The sequence below is a fragment of the Electrona antarctica genome (assembly GCF_951216825.1).
Source record: "Electrona antarctica genome assembly, chromosome: 20".
NCBI lineage: Eukaryota > Metazoa > Chordata > Actinopteri > Myctophiformes > Myctophidae > Electrona > Electrona antarctica.
Window position 1 is genome coordinate 3,790,938 of NC_136801.1, and position 24,022 is coordinate 3,814,959.

At 43.5% G+C, this 24,022-nt stretch overlaps 1 protein-coding gene across 2 annotated transcripts; it reads left to right on the forward strand.

Moving 5' to 3' along the window:
- Nucleotides 1-600: 600 nt before the first annotated feature.
- sec22c (SEC22 homolog C, vesicle trafficking protein) lies at nt 601-12,816 on the forward strand. 2 transcript variants are annotated; one of them, XM_079490033.1, is made up of 9 exons: nt 601-828; nt 1,531-1,742; nt 4,244-4,407; nt 6,250-6,432; nt 7,953-8,071; nt 9,315-9,380; nt 10,353-10,545; nt 10,622-10,658; nt 10,731-12,816. In XM_079490033.1, the coding sequence occupies exons 2-8, from the start codon at nt 1,561-1,563 to the stop codon at nt 10,630-10,632; spliced, it is 918 nt and encodes a 305-aa protein (XP_079346159.1). In that variant the 5' UTR covers nt 601-828; nt 1,531-1,560; the 3' UTR covers nt 10,633-10,658; nt 10,731-12,816. The 2 variants fall into 2 exon arrangements, with proteins under 2 accessions (XP_079346159.1, XP_079346158.1); XM_079490032.1 differs by lacking the exon at nt 10,622-10,658 and having other exon boundaries at nt 10,353-10,582.
- Nucleotides 12,817-24,022: the final 11,206 nt, after the last annotated feature.

The following is a 24,022-nucleotide window of genomic DNA, read 5'->3' on the forward strand; positions in this document are numbered from 1 at the left end:
CCGAACGGATAGCGGAGCGGTCTTGATACCGGAAGGTTGCCAGTTCGAATCAGCGGTCCGACACATTAAAATTACCACCGCTGAAGTGCCCTTGAACAAGGCATTGAACCACTACGATGAAATGTGTTCTATGAGCAGGGCCTGGCTGGAAACAAGTTCTTGAGCTTAGCCCAGATACCCTGGGTAAATATAGTAATCATTTCATTTCATTTCCTTGTTCAATTCATCAAAAACATTTAGAGACGTACAAATATACACTTCTACAAAGTAGCAACGTCTCGCAAAATTCGCAATGCAACACGTTGAGCTTGTAAATCTGCTATTTTCAAATAATACTAATTATTTGTACATGTTATACATTTGAAATTTTGTGAAATCATTACAATCTCTTCTAGCTGTAGCGCTGCTGCTTCTGGTTCTTTATAGAAAACTACTAGTTACATGATTCGATAGGTCACTAATATATGTATAACACTGTATCGGGGACGTCGTACTAAATCTCTTTTGTCCTTCTTGCCTTCCCGTAGGCTACGAGATACAGTGTTATGGTGTGGTCGTGTTCGGCATGTTGTTTTGTCTCCTCTGCCTCTGCTCTGTCTACACCCAGTAGTAACATTGTTATTTAGCTAGCTTGTTTGCTAATAGGATTAAAATCTGCTGCTCACTTATTTTACGAAGTTCAAATTCTGTTTTATATTTTGAAAGTCACAGTTAAACTTGTTGCTTGCAGATGGTCTTTATGTTATTACTATGGTGTAGCTAGTATAGTCAGCTAGCCTATCTATAAGCTATCCAACCATTTGAAATTATGACTCCAAGGATAATGAGGTAAGGGATTAATAAACACATTCAGTTACAGCATTGTATTTACATTTGAACTATTGGGCCGGCATCTTGGCTTCTGCCTTCTGACTGCAATACATTTCCAGTCAAGAGCAGATAATGGCACCCATTGTGAGAAAATGAGCCATACAAGTTTAGTAGTCACAACTACAATAAAGTGATTGATTGATTTAATACTTTATAGTCAGAAATGTAAACAGCACGAGGTACAGTCAGACATTTAGACTTAAAGGATAACACAAAAAAAGTGCTGGGTTTTGATTGATTGATTGAAATATTTATTAACAGTTTGCAGAATTACAGTACATTTCATGCACAAACTCAATACAAAGACTGTTAACTGTGAGTGGACGACCCAATTAAGCATTACACTTGTTTACAAGAGGGTCCACCGTGTTCAATTCATCAAAATGAGGGGACTTGTTTCCACTGTGGTCCGACTCCTAGCCTATGGATTCAATTCAAACATATACTCGTAGGCAGTTACATTAGGATGATGTTGACTCGTCCTGTCAACCTGGTGTCTCTACTGTCTAGGTTAGGATGATGTTGACTCGTCCTGTCAACCTGGTGTCTCTACTGTCTAGGTTAGGATGATGTTGACTCGTCCTGTCAACCTGGTGTCTCTACTGTCTAGGTTAGGATGATGTTGACTCGTCCTGTCAACCTGGTGTCTCTACTGTCTAGGTTGTCTCTTCACCATGGACCTTGTGGATCATGCCTCTGATCCTGTTTGCCTTCGTGGTTCGGGTCAGGGATGGACTCCCCCTGTCAGCCTCCACAGACTTTGAGCACGAGCAGGAGCTTCAGGAGAGGAAGCAGCAGCTCAGGACCATCAGCAAGGCCCTCGGCCTGCTCCCTGAGAAGGGCACCTTCAAAGGCCACAGCCTCAACATTTAGTAAGGACTCATGAACACCCACAGTAACCCATTTCGGCCTGACATCGATCAAGTTTAAAAAATGTCTTCTAAATCCTGACAGTTTTCTGAAAAACTTCATGTTTCTGTATCAGTGGTGCTCAATATTTCATGTCAAGTCAAGGACCCCAAAAATTGTTGTTCCAGGAACCCCTCAGAAGCAAAAATTTGAGAACTTAAAAACGTTCGCTCTGAATATATGAATATATATTCAAAGATTTGTGCCGCATTTTCACGATTTAAAAAAAATAGCAGACCTTCAAGCTCGTAGCGTGCCACTCGGTGGCGCGCTATGAGCTTGTAGATCTGCTATTTTTCAATAGCTAAAGCATAACACCAAAAGGGGTTCCTGTTAGATTTATAGCTGAGGCTATGGAAATAGCCAAGATAGCAAATACCTCGACCTTATAAGACTTCACTGGAAAAGTGAGAACACCAAGTATCAAAACCCCAAAAGATGGACTTAGAGTAATGTAAAAAAAACCTGAAAGGATTTTTTTGACACAAGACACAAGTTCTTAAAGTATTTCTCGGATTTCTTTAGTTTTTTCTTCAGATTCAGAGCGTGTACAACGGTAAAGGATAGAGGAGAGAGAATTCTCCTAAGTGCTCTGAATGTCAACATATCATTTTGCACAAACATATATACTGAAAAACATGTCATTGATTAGGATTCAGCTGTCACATTTCAATAGGCTGAAAGGTCCCATCAGTGTAAGATGTCATCAGGCTGTCATGGGCGTCCGATGGTCTGAATCCTGTTTTCGACTTTAATCACGTTCCGTGATTAGGATTCTGTTGTTGTCCATTTATCTCATAGGGTGAGAGTGTATGTTTATCCTCATCTTTAAGAGCAAGGTTGTTGTCGGGTTGTTTTCCATGTTTCTCCATTTAATCTTATTTCCCTTTTGGTATAATGACAATGACAATCTGGAGTGGGCGACAGCTGATAGTGGAATTAATACACACGCAAATATTGATATGACATCACTGTGTGACAGGGCAGTCCTGTTCACCAGATACAAGAAGATTTACAAGGTCTTTTTTAACATAGTAATAAGATGTGAACATAAAATATGAAACAATAAATCATAAGGTAAGAAAATACCCATCAGTCCCTTCCGCAGCTCTCTAGCAACTTTCTCACCGTTCAAGGGTTTACAATTCCCAGCAAATAAACAAAACGACGTAACTACTCACCGACACAAAGCCTGCTAGACCTTGGTAAAAGTCTATTCTCGAAGCTGGGAAGCATCTCAGGTCCCCAGCTTCTCTCTAAAATACACTTTGTGCCATTTTAATAACGCAATGTACCCTGAATTTACCGGACAGAGTCATTTACTACGTTGGATTCATTTTATTTAATGACTAAAATAGTGCATTTTAGTGAAGCTGGGGACCTAGGACACTCCCCAGCTTCGAGAATAGACTTTTACCAAGGTCTAGCAGGCTTTGTGTCGGTGAGTAGTTTTGTTTATTTGCTTGGAATTGTAAACCCTTGAACGGGAGTGAGAAAGTTGCTAGAGAGCTGTGGAAGGGACTCCCACAGGGCATCAGTGAGAGACTCGCTGTAAGCACTGGACCAGGGCTAACCCACATTAAGACTAAGTTTCATGTCACATGTGCCATCTTGGGATATAAACTAGTGCTGCTTGGTACCTTATGGGTCAGGGTGCATATGGATAATTCCATTTCTACTTCTAGTTGAAAAACAAAAGGGAACCTTGACCCTTATGGGGTGACCAGAAGGCTCGCCCCCGAAACACAATCGCGGACCGCAATGGACCGCTTGCCCCCAGAGGTTTCAGGGGTATTTAATTTTTTACAGATATTAGGTTTAGGAATAAAATTAGGTTTTAGGCATAGTTTACAGAGGTTACGGTTAGAAATAAGGTTAGGTTTATGCATAGCTTTACTGAGGTTACGTTTAGAAATATTAAGCTTAGGTTTTGAGTTGACATAGTTCTGCTGAGGTTACGTTTAGGAATACCTGGTGGCGACCGTTCCGTGGTCGCCGGATTTGACCCGAGGCGAGCGTGTTTTGGGGGAGAGCGTTCTTGTATTCCTGCGGCTGTGGCTCAGGAGGTAGAGCAGGTCGTCCAATGATCCCTGGGTCGGCGGTTCGAATCCCGGCTCCTCCTGTCTACATGTCATCCTTGGGCAAGACACTGAACCCTACATTGCCTCCAATGAGTCGGTCGGTGTGAGCTCGCCACCATTGGTGTGTGAATGTGGGAAGTGAGGACGCTGGCGTCGACTGTTCACCGCTTCACCTCCCAATGTATGAATGAATCAACCATTGTAAAGCGCTTTGAGCACTTGGAAAAGCGCTATAAAATGCAATTCATTATTCCCTAAATGGCAACCCAAGAGGATGGGAAGAAAATCTGATTTTGATTTGTCGTGTCCATCCATATATTTGGTCAAGCTGTGGCCGGCTGTTTGTTTGTTTCCTAAACACCTCTCCTCTGTCCTTCATTCAGCTTCGTCTCCTCCGAGGGTGTATCCTACATGAGTGTGTGTCACAGCAGCCTCCCCGTGGCCATGGCCTTCTGCTTCCTGGAGGACCTGCGCTGGGAGTTCACCGCGCGCTTCCACGGCACCGTGGTGGCCTTGGCAGCCAGGCCGTATCCATTTTTGGAATTTGGTACGCGGAAAATGTTCAGTGTTTTTAACCCATTTTGACCTGAGATCAGATTCTAAAAAATGTCTTCTACATCCTGACAGTTTTCTGAAAAAGCTATGTTTCTATGTCAGTCGTTCTTCGATTTTTCAAAAATAGCAGATCTACAAGCTCGTAGCGCGCCACCGAGTGGCGCGCTATGAGCTTGTAGATCTGCTATTTTTCAATAGCTAAAGCATAACATAATGCTTCCCGCCCAGAATGGGTTAAAGGTGTAGTTCACCTAAAACGTACTTATTTTCTATCAGTCACACACCCCATGAAGCCTTGTATTCGTGGAGATTGTTTTGTTTTTCCTCGCATTTTTTGAGCCAATAATTTGATGACTTATTATCCGATACGAGACTCAAAAAGTTTCCTATTGGCGGAACCCCAAAGTAGTGCACTATATGGGGCATAGGGAATGAATTCGAACACAGCCTATGATTTCACACATACTGGCAGTCATGTGGCAACACACACACACACACACACACACACACACACACACACACACACACACACACACACACACACACACACACACACACACACACACACACACACACACACACACACACACACACACACACACACACACACACACACACCATGTGACGCTTCCAAGATTCCTTCAGAGATCACTGTCAGGCTTCACATAAAGTATCAACAACACTACATGGATTAGAACTAGACTAATAAGCACATTGTTGCAATTTTCCACTACAAGGAAATTGCGATGATGACAGTTTCAACTGGGAGAGCGTAGCAGTTGACGTGTAACTTTACACCAACCTTGAACCAAGTGCCAGCTGCATAACTGCATAATGTCATCAAATAGCTTTCTGACATTGCACAGAGGCCTGACCAGGGATGGAAGAAGTACACTACTCCCATTTTTTACCTAAGTAAAAGTATCAATGTAGAAATACTCTGTTACATGTAAAAGTCTTTGGTATTCAACATTTACTTGAGTAAAAGTACAAAAGATATTGCCATAAAATTATACAACTCATTGTGCAAGAATGACCCATTTTAAAATTTCAAAATTATCTACGCTTTACAACACATTGTGAGCATGTAGATTTGCTCTGTCCAAATAGGGGGAGGGGGGGGTGTCCCGGAACGCGCACAGGGGGCTGGCCCGGTTCCGGCGTGCCGCCCCGCGTCCGAAACGGTTGAGAAATGACAGAGTTACTGTGTGGGGGTCCCTACTGTACCCTCTACTGTACTGTACTGTCACTGTACTGTACTGTACTGTACTGGCACACCCGAAATCATCATATATACAGTTAATATGTGCGTGTGTGTTTGTGTGTTAGGTTGTGCACACACAGGTGGTGAAAAACAACCATGCTGTTTTCGTGCTCAGACCCACCCAGCCAGCCATCCACCCACCCACCCAGCCACACACATAGCTCCGTAAGGGAGTGGTTGCATCACTCAAAAATCACACCCGTGTGAAGTGAGGGGCGCTAATATATTAAAGTCTAACTCATGTTGATTAGGTGATGAAATGGTGATTTCAACATTAAACGCCGTTAACAATAAAGAGACAATATAACGTTATGAGGCACATTATATTGTGACGTAACATTTCGCGTCATTGTCAATGGCGTTTACAAAACAAACATCGAACTAAAGACAAACATTAAACCTGTGTTTAATGGCAGCCCCTCAAAAATAAAATTGACATATTGCTTATAGCTACTTTAAATCATTAATCGCATTTATTTGTATGACAATGAATCGTCAACTTAAATTGGGTAATCGTGACAGCCTCGTCCATAAGCACTTATGTTTGGCATTATGTGTTCCAACGGACAGACGGCACCATTCAGAAGCTGAAGCAGCAGTACAACCAGAGTGGAGGTCCGGCTCTGGAGGTCACACTGGCTGAGGTCCAGGAGGAGCTCAGACTCCGGCCCCCACAAGTCCTCACCGTGGAGGATGTGCAACTAACTAACGGAGCCACCAGCGATCATATAGAGCAGCAGCTACCTGAATCTGGTAAGACTCATGCATGGCATTGATTCACACCCAGCGAGCATATAATATAAAGCAGCTATACCTGAATATAGTAAAGGCCTAATCATAGTCCGGTTTTCGGTGAAGAGGTGACCACCGAAAACTGCAACATGTGGTCACCGGCGCTAAAGGCTCGTACATAGTCTGGATTTTTGGTGGTTAGGTGACCACCGAACTACAACATGACGTCACGAGCCGCGGTGAAGAGCAAACCACCGCCCCAGCCCCTCTCTCTGTTTTTTCTCACCACCGCTCAACGTTATTTCAGCTCCGGTGGTCACCTCACCACCGAAAATCCAGACTATGAATAGGCCTTAACACAACACATCTCTGTTTTTACTAACCACCATTTCGGTGGTCACCACTTCACCAAAAAATGGACTATGAATGAATAGGCCTTAAGACTCAGGCATGGCATTGATTCACATACACCTGTGATTCTTCTCAACCGTTTACTTTCAAGGACACCCAGTTTTATATACGTAGATTACAGCAGATTGTCTGCATCGAAGCACCACGTTGTGTGCTTGTAGATCTGCTGTTTTCACTAGTTTGGGTTCCGGGCAAACGTCTACCGGTAATTTCTCTTTTGGGTCTCGACCTGAAAAATGTGGGAACCACTAGACTAGCTCATTTTGGGCAGGAACCCCATTTGGTGTTTTAAACATTATGTTATAATTTAGCTATTGAAAAATAGTACAGTAGGTCTATTTTTGAAAAATTGTGAAAATGCGCCACAAATCTTTGAAAATTGAACATATATTCTTTCAGAAGACTTTTTTCAGAAGACGTCAGGTCTGAATGGGCTAGAACGGTGGTGCAGCTAACACGTGTATTTGAAGGAGTAGAGCCATATAATATTAATAACCGCCTCACTCCAAGCATCCAGTATTAAACCTTTCACCCCACAGCTCTGAGATGAAAGATATGTTCTGCTCTTCCCTGACATCTGCTGACATGTTGTCAACATGTCTTTGGCTTCTCCGTTTCAGATGGATAGTGTTAACCCATTTTGGGCGGGAACCCCTGTTGGTGTTTTAAGCATTACGTTATACTTTAGCTATTGAAAAATAGCAGATCTACAAGCTCATAGCACGCCACCGAGTGGCGCGCTATGAGCTTGTAGGTCTGCTATTTTTGAAAAGTCGTGAAAATGTGCTGCAAATATTTGAATATATATTTCAGAGACAACATTTTTAACTAAAATATTTGCTTCTGGGTGGGGGGGTCCCTGGAACTACATATTTTGAGATGGGGGTCCGTGGCCCAATAGAGATAATTCTGGAGGTCCTTGATATGAAAAAGGTTGAGCACAACTGACATGTTTTATTTTTTTTAATCGACATCAGTCCAAAATGGGTTAATTTAATTCTGTCTGGTCTAGCTGCCTAGTTGTTCCCTACAGAGGAAAATACAATGTCCCGCAGAATTAAAAAAGAAAAAAAAGAATATCAGTGTGTTTTGTTTACTTATGATGGTGTGTTTTTCCTTTTGTCACTTAGGTCAGAATCTGAGACTGGCACCCGTTACTGCGCCAGGCATCCTCTCCCTGGTACTTAATATCATGTGTGCATCTTTGAATCTCATCCGTGGTGTCCACCTCATAGAATACAGCTTCCAAGTATGGGCCAGTATTGACTTTTGCTTTGCAATAAAAATATATATCTCTATAGCTGTCTGGAAGAAAACACCTAACTCCAAAATGTACATTTTTCAGGAAATGAAAAAAAAAAAAAAAAAAACATCCAGCTCAAATAGTTAGGTTTTTGTCAAAGCACTTTTTAATACTTTCCATTGGTTCAATATTGTTTTACTCAACACACAGACGTAAAGGGAGTTTATAGCATTGATTTATGCAACAAAAAAGTGTTAGGTGTTTTCATCCAGACAGCAACAAATTATATATTTTATTGATGATTTTATAACATTTTACAATGTACCTGTACATTAACAAAGTGTCCATACTGAAAACTAATGGTAGCAAAATGGAAGAAAGACAACGCAGGGAAAAAGGAACAACAAAGAGCTGACAATTGTTAGACAAACCACCAGAGCTTGATATGTGGTCGCTTCCATATTCATTTAATTATAGCTGTCTGAAGCTTACTCAGAAATACTCAATAGTATTGATTATTGATTTGTAAATCAATAATACAAACGAGAATGCAGTTGCTTTATTACAGCAGTATATTTTACAGAAACATAGGTGACATATTTAATAAAACAGATTGTCTTTGATTAAATGTGATCAACACAAAGTGACAAAGAGTATTTGTTGATTTGTATTTAACCAAGGTACTTTTGTGACCAGTCATTAGTCCTACAACTACAACCTATCTCAAACCCTCACCCTAAACCTAACCTCCCACGGGGCAGCACACCTAAACCTAACCTTAACCCATGTCTAACCAATGACTAGTCTAAACTAAGTATGCACCCCTCCCAGGGGGCAGCACACCTAAACCTAACCTTAACCCATGTCTAACCAATGACTAGTCTAAACTAAGTATGCACCCCTCCCAGGGGGCAGCACACCTAAACCTAACCTTAACCCATGTCTAACCAATGACTAGTCTAAACTAAGTACTGCACCAGACTAGTCTAAACTAAGTATGCACCCCATATAAATTAAGTAATTTGTTTGGAAATAGTTATGCTGTACACACCAGCAAGCTAACGAGGTTACTCTTTTGCCTTGGGCATAAACAGTGTACAACTGTGTATTGTATTGCCACAGAAATGTTACATTAATGATTAACCTGTTTGTGCAGTTAAGGGTATCAGCAAATATTGAAATGTTAGGAAGTAGGAACGCCTTTCATTTAAACACTGATGATATTTATATTGTTTTCCTCATACTGTAGGACGACTATGAAGGCATATGGAATGTCGTGGCATTTCTCCTGGGATTTCTCTGCTGTGTTTCTCAGGTAAAAGTCAATCATTTTCATCCTTAAAGGACCACTTATCAACTTATCTTCATTTAATTGGTCCTCACTAATGTTCATGATAAAATACCACAATTCTTTTCTACTCAGTCTGTGTCTCATAGGAGGGCTGTGGGTAGTTCAGCAACCCGTCCACCAGTGACATCATCGTTAGGCAGATATTTTTTAAAACAAGATTTAAAAAATATATATATTTAGATTTGTATTATCGTGAGAACGATTGCTTCCATTATCGTATTGCAACTTTTCAGGAATAGAAAGCCTGCAGTTTCTATTAGATTGGCCTTGGATTCCCCGTCGATGATGTCACTGGTGGACGGGTTTCTGAACTGACCACAGCCCTCCCATGAGACAGACAAAACGTGGCATTTTATCATGAACATTAGTGAGGACCTATTATATGAAGGTAGGTTGAAAAGTGGTGAAGTGGTCCTTTAATGCAATCATGTTTGTTTCTTTGGCGTGCGTAATTAACACAATGAAAACCCTCCATTACGGTCATCCATGCATTTGAATGATTGCGAACGAAGTGATTGCGAACGAAGTGAGCACTAACTATAGAATCTGGCCAAAACTGTCTGTGTGTCTGTGTGTGTGTGTCACGCTGTAACACCACCCGCCCACCACCAGAGGGCAAAAGATTGGGAGCAAACCAATATGAACTGAAATTGGAATGATATAGAGGTCTGTGTGTGTGTGTGTGTGTGTGTGTGTGTGTGTGTGTGTGTGTGTGTGTGTGTGTGTGTGTGTGTGTGTGTGTGTGTGTGTGTGTGTGTGTGTGTGTGTGTGTGTGTGTGTGTGTGTGTGTGTGTGTGTGTGTGTGTGTGTGTGTGTGTGTGTGTGTGTGTGTGTGTGTGTGTGTGTGTGTGTGTGTGTGTGTGTGTCAGACTGCCACAACAGCTTCGTTCACTTCCTGCGTTTACGCGTCTTACTTGTTCCTATATATGCCAACAGTGCCATCTGTACCTTTTCCACTCATCCCTGAAGAGAATCATGGCCTTTACTCTGTGGAGTGTGATCATCCTATGCAACACCTTTCTGTTTGGCCTGAGGAACAAGTGGCAGCTGCTGTTCCACGCGTCCGTCGCGTCCCTCTCCGCCGCCCTCATCGTCTCTCGCAAGCTCCAGGAGAGACCAAATGACTGTGGTGGCGTGTGAGGAGGAGCATGGGGACTGCTCAAGGCGTGTGGAACCTCTTCTTGCCTCGCTGGGTTTCCGTACAGGCGGCGTGTGAGGAGGAGCATGGGGACTTCTCAAGGTGTGGAACCTCTTCTTGCCTCGCTGGGTTTCCGTACAGGTGGCGTGTGAGGAGGAGCATGGGGACTTCTCAAGGTGTGGAACCTCTTCTTGCCTCGCTGGGTTTCCATACAGGTGAGAAAGCAGCGGATTCGACCGTTATCTCTGTATTGAATAGGTGAAATCATCCGTTATCAGCACCTTCGAATAGGGCCAATATGGCCATACTGGCATACTCACCCTTGGCTGAACATAGCCTGGTCAAGGTTTCCCCCTGGTGGACGTGTCATTTCCAACTATTGTCGGTGCATGGAAACTAGGGGCTACTAATATATACTATTCTCTGCCTATCGGGACGTAACTCGGACGGCGCAGAGTCGGGTCTGGTGGCCGTCGCAACGCTCGGCACGGCGACTCGCTCGGCGGTGCCTCACGTGGCTCAAGGCCACCAGACACGGCGCGCCTCCGTCAGGACATCAGTGATCATGACAATAGGTGATAATGACATACTGAAACAGTGAGTATGCCAGTATGGCCATACTGGGCCCTATTCGAAGGTGCTGATAACGGATGATTTTGCCTATTCAATAGAGAGATAACGGTCGAATGGGGTGCGAGAAAGAAAGGAAAGCAGGCGACTTGGTTCACCTCAAACTCATCAAGACGTCCAGTGCACATCTTTAAAAGGACTGAACCTCACCGTCAATGACTTGAAGGGTTATATATTTGTCATATACAGTAATTGGTTGCACTTCTGTTTGTTTACAATTGTAAAGAGACAAGACTGTAAAGAGGATATGCGAAAATGTTTGGCATATTGAATCCTCAAAATACAATCATAAGAACTCCAATTACTCCAAAATATATATTATTAATAGTTAATCAAACAATAATGAGTAGATTTTTATAGACAAGCTTAGGATGTAGTAAACAGAATTTCTATATTAGAAAAAAAGTGCTTCACCGTCCATTCAAGACATTTCTTAAGCTAGGGCAAGGATCGTTGGGACCAAAGTTTTTCTTTTGAGAAAACAATGTTGCTTCAGCTGAATTGTTCAAGTTGACGATCTTTTGCATTTTGGAATCAGGCTGTATGTCTATTTCTTATTCAGCGCAGTATTATTTTTTTCTACCACGGGTAATTAATTATTGTCCTGTAATATAAAGTATTCAGGATGGAAGCGTTTACATTGATAAATGAGGTAAAATGGTTGCTAAAGCTTGGGTCTAATTGTATAGGTTTAGGTGGTCGTGCTTGATGAATGAAGATCTGGGCAGTCTAAAGATACTTGGACATATTTATCATTGTAGATACTGTACTACTGCATTTGTTGTTATAATTGCTGCTTAGGCTATAAGGTAACAACTAGGGCTGTGAATCTTTGGGTGTCCCACGATTCGATTCGATTCCGATTCCGATTCTTGGGGCCACGATTCCATTCAAAATCGATTAAACTCGATTCTCAATCCAAAAACGATTCTCGATTCAATACATAGGATTTCATCACAATCTACTCCAGTCTTGAACTGAAGTGACTACAGTAACTTGAGAATGACTGAAGACATGATGTTTACTGTGATTAGGGTGAGCTTACATTTCATATCACAAACACCATGTAGTGAAAACTCCTGTAACTGTAACCAAAAACAATCTTTGGAAATTATGAATCGATTTTTAATCGTTCATAACGGGAATCGCGATTCTAATTCGAATCGTTTTTTTTGACACCCCTAGTAACAGCGCTGTTGTTTAGCTCTGATACTGTACATACTGTACATACATACAGTATGTTTCATGTCTTACTGTTTGGCAAAGCAAATAGATATAATGTATCTCTAGTATTTTATCAAATGTACCAGCAAGTGCTCAACTACTTATTGTATATGAAAAAAAACTAAGGGCTCGGCTAATGACCTCATAGATATTGCATTCTGTAAAGCGCCAAACATTGTTCTTACTGTATGTCCATTTAAGGCATAAGATTTGATATTATCTTTTAAACATTTACTGTTTTAACATAATTTATGATATGTTACCGCTTTATAAAATTAAAGCGGTAACTATATAACTATGTAACACAGCACGTCCTCGACATGCTTGCAGAGAATCTTGGGTAATGAAGTCAAAGTCCTTGGCTGTTATGTGTGTCCAAAGTGGCCACCAGGGGGCGTGCACAGATAGGGTGCAGTTCGGAAATGCGCCCTGAACGCACTGGTGTGCTCTCTTGTCGTTCGTTTATTCAGTGCAGTCGGTGTGTTGCCGTTCGAAAATCCAGTGCGCTGCGCACCGGGTGTGCCGAGTGCCCGCCGCGCTGAGCGACCCTACCCTGAAGCTGGGGTTGTCCGGTGTGAATGCGTCACAGCTGTGGTCGTTCGTAAATAAGGCACACTGAACGCACTCTGTGACGTCACCGCCCACCACACTCAACAAACTGACCACATTCCCGGTGCGCATTTCCGAACGCACCCATAGACACGAGATAGTGCTAGAGCACCTGCTCTCGTTTGTTCATATTATTTTTGTTTTTTACAGTGTACAGTATGTGGTACATGGTGACATCGACCAATTATGGATTAAAAGATATTATTTATGCCCCAAAATCTATAAATCTCATATAAGGCAGCCAGCGGTTCCACGCGCCACACAAGGTGCCCTTTTTTCAATTGAGCACCTGCCCCTCAAAATGTCTGTGCACGCCACTGGTGGCCACTGATGATACCCCAAACTAAATGTCTGTGCACGCCACTGGTGGCCACTGATGATACCCCAAACTAAATGTCTGTGCACGCCACTGGTGGCCACTGATGATACCCCAAACTAAATGTCTGTGCACGCCACTGGTGGCCACTGATGATACCCCAAACTAAATGTCTGTGCACGCCACTGGTGGCCACTGATGATACCCCAAACTACATAGTGCAGCTTTAAAGTATCCTCCAGGACGGTTATGTAGCTGGAAGCACTGAATTTGATGTTCTAAATTATTATGAAATGTATTGAACAGAATACAATACAACAAGTCTGCACTACTGTTAGGCACATATTGTTTTTCCTTATTTTGTTTTGTTTTGGCTACCAAAATACCACATTTATATTTCATTGAATGACCATGTCATGTAACAAAAATGTGTTTCATATCAACACATTTTTTTGCAGTAGAAAATAAAAAAAAATTGTCACATGACACGGTAGTTTGACAAAATATAAAATAGCCTTAACAGAAAACATCTATTTCAATTGATAATAGCGCTGCTAATAAGTATGAATGATAGGCTAGGTTTATATCTTTAATTTATTAATTGCTCAGTTTTTGATATTGTGTATACGGTTAACTACTTATTTACTGTATAAATGTATCTCAACTAATGCACTCAATGTCCAACACGAGAAGCAAATAATTGTAGTCCTAGTTTTTAGAAGAGCTTTATGTCGAAGAATTAGGGTTGTGGTTGCTTTGGAAATGTATAAAGTCTTGTGTAAAACCTTACTTATACTTATGGCCGATTCATACTCCTATTTTGGAGCCGAATAAAAGTGGGTTCGGCGCTGTAGAGCCTACAATGTGACGTCATTTGAGGTTCTGGGGGGGCGGGTACCGTCCTAAAGTCGGCTCTTCGGTGCTACTGAAAATTTCTGACAAGCCAAAATCATTTCGGCACTACATCGCCGAAACAGCGGTAAATAGGAGTATGAATCGGCCCTTAGTTGCACCGAAAATAGCCAATCTGCAAGCTCACAATACAGTACGTCACTATGAGCTTGAATATCAGCTGTGTTCCGTGCGCGACACAAGTATAATGCAGGCTTCAGATAAGTTAAAAGGAATTGGTCAACAGAAGAAACAGGTTAGATTTCATTTGGCATCCCAAATGCAGAGTTCTCTTGTACTTCACTAATACTGTACTGTCGTTAATGCAGTTTGAACTTTTTTTTTTACTAGAGAGTTTGGTTGTGTTCAATATTTCTTTCAGAAAAGTACTTGGTCATAATAAAAGCAATTATAAAATAAACTATGTAAATTAAATTTGAATACACTTTTTTTGTTATTTAAGGAACAATGCAATCATCAATCAATGTAGTGTTGCTTGCTTTAGATAAAATAAGTGGATTCTTTATTTTTGAGTGCTCCTATAGACTATGTGTGAGGCTGGGTCTGTCCCTGGCTGTGTCCGAGCACGAAAATAGCGTTATAGTGAATGTTCACCACCAAGTGTCACTGTTGCACAGCCTAAGACACAGACACAGACAGGCCAGGGAGGAGGGCTAGTACAGTACAGTACAGTACAGTACAGTACAGTACAGTACAGTACAGTACAGCACCACTCACTTCAGACAGGTCTGATTTTTTTCTCAGCTAAGCCAGATTTTGTCGTCCTTTGGTACAGTGAGGAACATACGGTTAACCCAATGATCTGCTAATAATTCTTCAAATGATAGACATTGGACATCGAGTCGACCCTAGATGACGCATTTAAATACTTTGATTTAAGTGTTGCTCAAATAATGAACGAGGGTTTGTTCATCGAGTTTGTTGATCGAGTTTGTTCATTGTACCTGCCAAATGTACTGATGATGACAGGGATTGATGTGGTATTTTATGTGGTGAAGGGTGAAACTGACATATGATCAATAAACTGCCTTTTCTCACTTGCTGTTTGGTGTGTTTGATTCAGCAGTGGGTAGGCTATATATACTAGTATGTCCGCAGAACTCCGCACGTCGAGAATCGTAGTCGAGGAGCCTAGGGATATTTTGCGCTAATTTGTCTAAAAGCGCCAAATTATGCATGCATGTTGCAGTACTAAGTTCCGACACGTGTTTTGGTCTGACGGTCATTAGACCGACAACCTACCTCTATCCCTAACCTAACCATAACCGCAAGCACGGGAGCAGCCCATGTTCGAGCGGAGTGTTTTCGTGCAAAACTAATGCTTGGAATGGATTCAGAATCATGAAAACCCCCCAGTGGCCTGGGCCGTGGCTCAGTGGTCCAGGCACCCTGGCTGGTAATCCAGTCTGGCAGTGTGCCGCGGGCTCGACTCCCGATCCCGACGGCCTTTACTGCATGTCTTCCCCCCATCTCTCTCCCCATTTCCTATCAGCCTACTGTCCATCCCTCCATAAAAAATATAAAATACAGGCGAAAGCCACAAAAAAACATAAAAAGAAAGAAATCCTGAAAACCCCCCAGTTTGACACGTCACATGCAAGTTAAAACATAATGAAATTTAGAAATGTTTTGCCTTATATGGGATGTTAATGGTGGCTATATGGATTTGGCCGTTGTGGCGACCCCAAAGGTCGCCAGCTCGGGTGCCCCTATAGACGAATTCACAGAGGGGTGCCCTGGGCGTGGCCATTACTGAGGTGTAATCCATGGAGCAGGTGCTCCGTAGGCCAGGTGTAGCTAATCAGTGCTGCTGCACTTAATGGTACACCTCAGTAATGGCCGCACCCAGGCAAGCCTCTGTGGATTTGTCTATAGCTAAATCATTAGAGCATGCCCTGGTCTACATCTGTGCAAAATGTGGCGCTTTGAGATGAATTAGCACGAAATCACCCGTATCTCTCCCTAAGCTCCTCCACTATAGCCCATCTACAAGATCACAACGTCTCCCACCCAGAGACTGCTGTACAACAAAGTATAAATTGTGCAGGGCTGTAGTAGACCATACCACAACAGGGCTGTAGTGGACCATACCACTACAGGGATGTAGTAGACCATACCACTACAGGGATGTAGTAGACCATACCACTACAGGGCTGTAGTGGACCATACCACTACAGGGATGTAGTAGACCATACCACTACAGGGATGTAGTAGACCATACCACTACAGGGCTGTAGTGGACCATACCACTACAGGGCTGTAGTAGACCATACCACTACAGGGATGTAGTAGACCATACCACTACAGGGATGTAGTAGACCATACCACTACAGGGCTGTAGTAGACCATACCACTACAGGGCTGTAGTAGACCATACCACTACAGGGATGTAGTAGACCATACCACTACAGGGATGTAGTAGACCATACCACTACAGGGATGTAGTAGACCATACCACTACAGGGATGTAGTAGACCATACCACAACAGGGATGTAGTAGACCATACCACAACAGGGATGTAGTAGACCATACCACAACAGGGATGTAGTAGACCATACCACAACAGGGCTGTAGTAGACCATACCACTACAGGGCTGTAGTAGACCATACCACTACAGGGATGTAGTAGACCATACCACTACAGGGATGTAGTAGACCATACCACTACAGGGCTGTAGTAGACCATACCACTACAGGGATGTAGTAGACCATACCACTACAGGGATGTAGTAGACCATACCACTACAGGGATGTAGTAGACCATACCACTACAGGGATGTAGTAGACCATACCACTACAGGGATGTAGTAGACCATACCACTACAGGGATGTAGTAGACCATACCACAACAGGGCTGTAGTAGACCATACCACTACAGGGATGTAGTAGACCATACCACAACAGGGATGTAGTAGACCATACCACAACAGGGATGTAGTAGACCATACCACTACAGGGATGTAGTAGACCATACCACAACAGGGCTGTAGTAGACCATACCACTACAGGGCTGTAGTAGACCATACCACTACAGGGCTGTAGTAGACCATACCACAACAGGGCTGTAGTAGACCATACCACTACAGGGATGTAGTAGACCATACCACTACAGGGATGTAGTGGACCATACCACTACAGGGCTGTAGTAGACCATACCACTACAGGGCTGTAGTAGACCATACCACAACAGTTCCATCATGTAAAACGTGAAATTAATTTCCATTTAATCTAACAAAAGTATCCAACAGCAAGTAGTTTGCTTCAATGTGAGCGACAGAAACAGAAACATCAAAATTACAAAAAACATACAGAGAAAACATAGCAGGTCATACAACACAAGAACGGGCTCGAAACTAAAAATGCTCAAACTTTATTCACAGCAGTGACATAACAGTTCTGCTACTGTGAATAAAGTTGGAGCATTTTAGCAGTGGTGTAAGTGGTGTAAGCAGTGGACCCAAAGTGGGGTCCGGGGACCCCCAGGGGTACTTGAGGGAGTTCCAGGGGGGACCCAGCTAAATGATAATTTGCAACCAAATGGACCCTTATGGGTCTGTAACTCAGAGAGTGTACAAATGGAACCAAATGGACCCTAACGGGTCCATTTGGTTCCATTTGTACACTCTGAGTTAAATTAACAGTGGTTTTACAATATAAATTTGGGTACCAGAGATAGAAATGCCATTAAATCGGGGGTCCGTAGCATAATGCGTGTGAAACTGGGGGTCCATGAAATTAATCCTCCCTTATCAGGGTCACTGGCATATGTTTTCAAATGGGGGGTCCGTGGCCTAATAAATGTTGATTTGGGGGTCCTTGACACGAAGAAGTTTGGGAACCACTGGTGTAAGTAAGCTACTTTTACATACAAGTTTGAGGTATTTTGACTTTACTGGAATATTTACAGCTTCCAGTACTTCTAATACACTACATCTCAGAGACAGAGGCAAATACTGTAACTCCACTACAATTTGAAAACTTTAGTTGCTAGTTACTTATTATTACAAAAATCACTTCAGCCCTATATTTGAAAATAGCCGATCTACAAGCTCAAGATCGTGAGACGTTGAGAACTTTTAGATCTGCTATTTTCAAATTTGTTTTTTTACAATACTTACATTCCGCATAATGAGTAGTTTTACATTACATTTGGTATATTTTGATACCAATACTTACTAGTACTTTTACCGAAGTACATTTTGAATACAGAGTATTTCTATATTGCATTACTGATACTTGCATTGCTGCATATATTGGGGTGCATACTTAGTTTAGACTAGTCATTGGTTAGACATGGGTTAAGGTTAGGTTTAGGTGTGCTGCCCCGTGGGTGGTTAGGTTTAGGGTGAGGGTTTGAGATAGGTTGTAGTTGTAGGACTAATGACTGGTCTAACCAATGACTAGTCTAAACTAAGTACTATATTGCATTATATATTGAAACCATTTGAGCACTTCTTCCACCACTGACTGTGTAGCTCTGGCTGATTGGTCTGGTTTCTATGGAATGTTCTGGCTCCATATACTGAATACAACACAGACATGCATAGCAGACCTAGCCTACTACATGTAGAGCACCATTATGCCACCAGAGGGACCCATTGCACCAATTTATCTAACCCAGCAGTTCATGCACGTTTTCATGGTGGGAGTATAGGTACATGATAAGGTCGTTATTAATGACATGAGCTTCTATCTCATGCATGTTTGAATATTGTCATAACTTTTTAAGGTAACATTGTGTCCTGTCTAGTGTATGATTTAATTATATACCTGTACTTGTTTCTGTGTCCCTTGACTGTATACAATATAAATTGAATATAATCAGTCATTTATCACCAATAATTAACTTTAGCTTATGTCCTTAAGTTTCCTCTACAGCCCCAGAAAAAAAACTATCAATAATATTTTGTGAGAGTGCTAAAAGGCCTGAATCAGCAAAAAGGTAGCCAGGTTCAAACCAAGTTCATGGATACATATACTGCAATTATGTCTTGACTCATTCATGGGCCGTTGGGCACAGTACAGAAATGTGAGTGTGATTCCATGTCCCTGTGTTGTGTTGTGTTGTGTTGTGTTGTGCTGTGCTGTGCTGTGGTGTGGTGTGGTGTGGTGTGGTGTGGTGTGGTGCTGTGTGGTGCTGTGTTGTGTTGTGTTGTGCTGTGCTGTGCTGTGTTGTGTTGTGTGCTGTGCTGTAGGGCAAGGCAGGGTGGCACCACCAGGGTTCCAGAGGGGGGCCTGACAATTCTGCCCCCTCTGTTTACGTTTTATATTATTTTACTATATAAAAACGACGTGTGCCTCCTCACCATTTTCAACTGCTCCCCCTCAGTCATTTCATCCTGGAGCCCAGCCTGATGCTGTGTAGCAATGTGGGTGTGATGTCATGTCCTTATACCGCAAGGTGGTTTTACTGTTAAGACAGTTGGGGGTTGTTCTGATCAGTAAGGCTTCACTCACACCTGCACAACAGATTGTTGTATAGCTGATGCATGAGACTTGTTGACTGTTGCAAGCTCGCAATTCATTTCCAATGGGAGTCACATGGTTTGACACAACATTTTTGTTGTATGAGAGGGAGGGGTGCAGTCGAAACACAGCCGAAAGCCACACAACAAAAATGTTGTGTCAAACCATGTGACTTCCATTGGAAATGCATTGGGGCGGCCATGACACTTACCCTTTGTTTACATCTACCATGCAACATTGTTGTATGCTAGATGTATAGGTGTGAGTGAGGCCTAAGACATTCTGTGTGAGTTATACCGTAGACATCACATTCATCCACATAGTAGACCACAGTAGACAGTAGACCTGGCCATACCTGTTTTTCATTGTGCATTTTTTGGTCAAAGTTGATCCCATATGCCAAAGCGACAGCACTCGCCCAGCAGTCTGCCGTCACCCAAGCGGATGCGTGCACACACGCCGATCTGCCCCAGCAGCGCGACCTCCACACTCTCACGGAGAGGAGACTGCCGACGAGCGAGTTTGAGTCTCACAAACTGTGCTGTATTAAGAAGCTCCGTTGTTTCAGGCCTGAAAACATCAATTAAAAAAAAAGAAAAGATAAAAAGGTCCATATTATATATATCACCAATATATCATCAATTTTAACCCATTTTGACCTGAGATCAGATTCTAAATATGTCTTCTACATCCTGACAGTTTTCTGAAAAAGCTATGTTTCTATGTCAGTCGTTCTTCGATTTTTCAAAAATAGCAGACCTACAAGCTCGTAGCGCGCCACTTGGTGGCACGCTATGAGCTTGTAGATCTGCTATTTTTCAATAGCTAAAGCATAACATAATGCTAACACCAAAAGGGGTTCCCGCCCCCAAAATGGGTTAAGCCTGAATGTCAATATATTGCCATATTGTGACAGTTGGTACAACACATGGATCTCCATATATGTGGAGCTCAGCTGACTGTCATCACCTGGATCTCCATGAAGATCACAATACTGACCTGGATCATCAAACCCTGAGGATAGCCATGCATGGTTTGACATACTAGATCTAGGCCAGCAACATTGTTATAATATGTTGTCATTATTACTTTAGGCTACACAGCAGAAGACCTTAAAAAATAAGAATTGTGATGGAATAAAGATCAATAACGTCTTCAATAAGTTCATTGATAAGAAATTCTTATTTATTTGTAACCTAGAAATAAATAAGAATACGAATTTAGTTATTTATAAGTCTATTGCAACAGAAGGCAGAGAATTATTTATTATTATTCAAGTATTTTGATTGAAGTGTGCACATGAGACAGGGCAGACAACAGATACATGACAACAATTACAGAACAGATACAGAACAAAACAACCACACCAGTACTCAACATTCATGTATAGAGTGTAAAAGTCTGAAATGCAATGTAAAAAGTCAGAGAATTATTTAAACAATATTTACTTTGCATCGAAGAAAAAAATGACTCGCCTTAAATAAATAAACATTATAGAACCATTTGAAGTACATTATTATTATTTTTTATAATTTTCAAAATTAATTTTTATTTTGGAATTATAATTTTCTTTTATGTAGAAATTATTTATGAATGTGAAATTTACGTTAACCCATTCTGGGCGGGAACCCTTTTTGGTGTTTTAAACATTGTTATAATTTAGCTATTGAAAAATAGCAGACCTACAAGCTCATAGCGCGCCACCGAGTGGCGCGCTACGAGCTTGTAGGTCTGCTATTTTTTTTAAATCGTGAAAATATTTATTTCAGAAAACTGGAGGATTTAGAAGAATTTTGTGTGTGTATTACTGTGTAATGCACGTTTCTCGAGAACCTTTTCACCCACCGACCGACTCGATACCGGGCACCCCCACAGGGGGTGTAGCACGCGTGTGTCGAATGTGAAGTCGGTGGGTGAAACGGTTCTCGAGTTACGTGCATTACACACACACACACACACACACACACACACACACACACACACACACACACACACACACACACACACACACACACACAGCAGCAGCAGCAGAGACATGGCGCATTTATAGTAGGATTTCATTGGAAAAAAACGTCTTATAATCAGCACAAATTGGGTACTTGATTCTTTAATCATCCTTCTTTGCACAACCATCACATGACTACTCTTGCCATGTCAGTGAGGGTCAGAGTAAACGTTTCAATTTCACCTCTCTGCTGACCCTGGCCATTATAGTTACCGCATCAGAATGACAAATTACGTTAAGCTGTAGGTCTAATAGGCGACTGCATGACAACAGAACAGCGTCTTATACCAGAAAGGGTCAAACCTGTGAGTGGCTGACCTGAATATGAATGTGAAAGCCCATCCATCAGTCTATGTACTCGCAATGTTGTCTCTGCCCTGCATGGGCGTAGCAGTTGGGGATGTTGTCTCTGCCCTGCAGGGCGTAGCAGTTGGGGATGTTGTCTCTGCCCTGGGTGTAGCAGTAGGGGATGTTGTCTCTGTCCTGCAGGGAGTAGCAGTTGGGATGTTGTCTCTGTCCTGCAGGGCGTAGCAGTTGGGATGTTGTCTCTGCCCTGCTGGGCGTAGCAGTTGGGGATGTTGTCTCTGCCCTGGGGGTAGCAGCAGTTGGGATGTTGTCTCTGCCCTGCAGGGCGTAGCAGTTGGGATGTTGTCTCTGCCCTGCAGGGCGTAGCAGTTGGGGATGTTGTCTCTGCCCTGCTGGGCGTAGCAGTTGGGGATGTTGTCTCTGCCCTGCAGGGCGTAGCAGTTGGGGATGTTGTCTCTGCCCTGCTGGGCGTAGCAGTTGGGGATGTTGTCTCTGCCCTGCAGGGCGTAGCAGTTGGGGATGTTGTCTCTGCCCTGCTGGGCGTAGCAGTTGGGGATGTTGTCTCTGTCCTGGGCGTAGCAGTTGGGGATGTTGTCTCTGCCCTGCAGGGCGTAGTAGCAGTAGGGGATGTTGTCTCTGCCCTGCAGGGCGTAGCAGTTGGGGATGTTGTCTCTGCCCTGCAGGGCGTAGTAGCAGTTGGGGATGTTGTCTCTGTCCTGCAGGGCGTAGCAGTTGGGATGTTGTCTCTGCCCTGGGGGGCGTAGCAGTTGGGATGTTGTCTCTGCCCTGCAGGGCGTAGCAGTTGGGGATGTTGTCTCTGCCCTGCAGGGCGTAGCAGTAGGGGATGTTGTCTCTGCCCTGCAGGGCGTAGCAGTTGGGGATGTTGTCTCTGCCCTGCAGGGCGTAGCAGTAGGGGATGTTGTCTCTGCCCTGCAGGGCGTAGCAGTTGGGGATGTTGTCTCTGCCCTGCAGGGCGTAGCAGTTGGGGATGTTGTCTCTGCCCTGCAGGGCGTAGCAGTTGGGATGTTGTCTCTGCCCTGCAGGGCGTAGCAGTTGGGATGTTGTCTCTGCCCTGGCCTGGGTGTAGCAGTTGGGGATGTTGTCTCTGCCCTGCAGGGCGTAGTAGCAGTAGGGGATGTTGTCTCTGCCCTGCAGGGCGTAGCAGTTGGGGATGTTGTCTCTGCCCTGCAGGGCGTAGCAGTTGGGGATGTTGTCTCTGCCCTCATGGGCGTAGTAGCAGTTGGGGATGTTGTCTCTGCCCTGCAGGGCGTAGCAGTTGGGGATGTTGTCTCTGCCCTGGGAGTAGCAGTTGGGGATGTTGTCTCTGCCCTGGGGGGCGTGGCAGTAGGGGATGTTGTCTCTGCCCTGCAGGGCGTAGCAGTTGGGATGTTGTCTCTGCCCTGCAGGGCGTAGCAGTTGGGATGTTGTCTCTGCCCTGCAGGGTGTAGCAGTTGGGATGTTGTCTCTGCCCTGCAGGGTGTAGCAGTTGGGATGTTGTCTCTGCCCTGCAGGGCGTAGCAGTTGGGGATGTTGTCTCTGCCCTGCAGGGCGTAGCAGTGGGGGATGTTGTCTCTACCCTGCAGGGCGTAGCAGTTGGGATGTTGTCTCTGCCCTCATGGGCGTAGCAGTTGGGATGTTGTCTCTGCCCTGCAGGGAGTAGCAGTTGGGATGTTGTCTCTGCCCTGCAGGGAGTAGCAGTTGGGATGTTGTCTCTGCCCTGCTGGGTGTAGCAGTTGGGGATGTTGTCTCTGCCCTGCAGGGCGTAGCAGTGGGGGATGTTGTCTCTACCCTGCAGGGCGTAGTAGCAGTAGGGGATGTTGTCTCTGCCCTGCTGGGAGTAGCAGTTGGGATGTTGTCTCTGCCCTGCAGGGCGTAGCAGTTGGGGATGTTGTCTCTGCCCTGCTGGGCGTAGTAGCAGTAGGGGATGTTGTCTCTGCCCTGCTGGGAGTAGCAGTTGGGATGTTGTCTCTGCCCTGCAGGGCGTAGCAGTAGGGGATGT

Bases quoted from the DNA above. Each gene is read 5' to 3' on its own strand.
- sec22c (XM_079490032.1), top strand. From the start codon at position 1,561: ATGCCTCTGATCCTGTTTGCCTTCGTGGTTCGGGTCAGGGATGGACTC. The intron at 1,743-4,243 runs GTAAGGACTCAT...TCCTTCATTCAG, and splicing joins GGCCACAGCCTCAACATTTA to CTTCGTCTCCTCCGAGGGTG. The intron at 8,072-9,314 runs GTATGGGCCAGT...CTCATACTGTAG, and splicing joins TCATAGAATACAGCTTCCAA to GACGACTATGAAGGCATATG.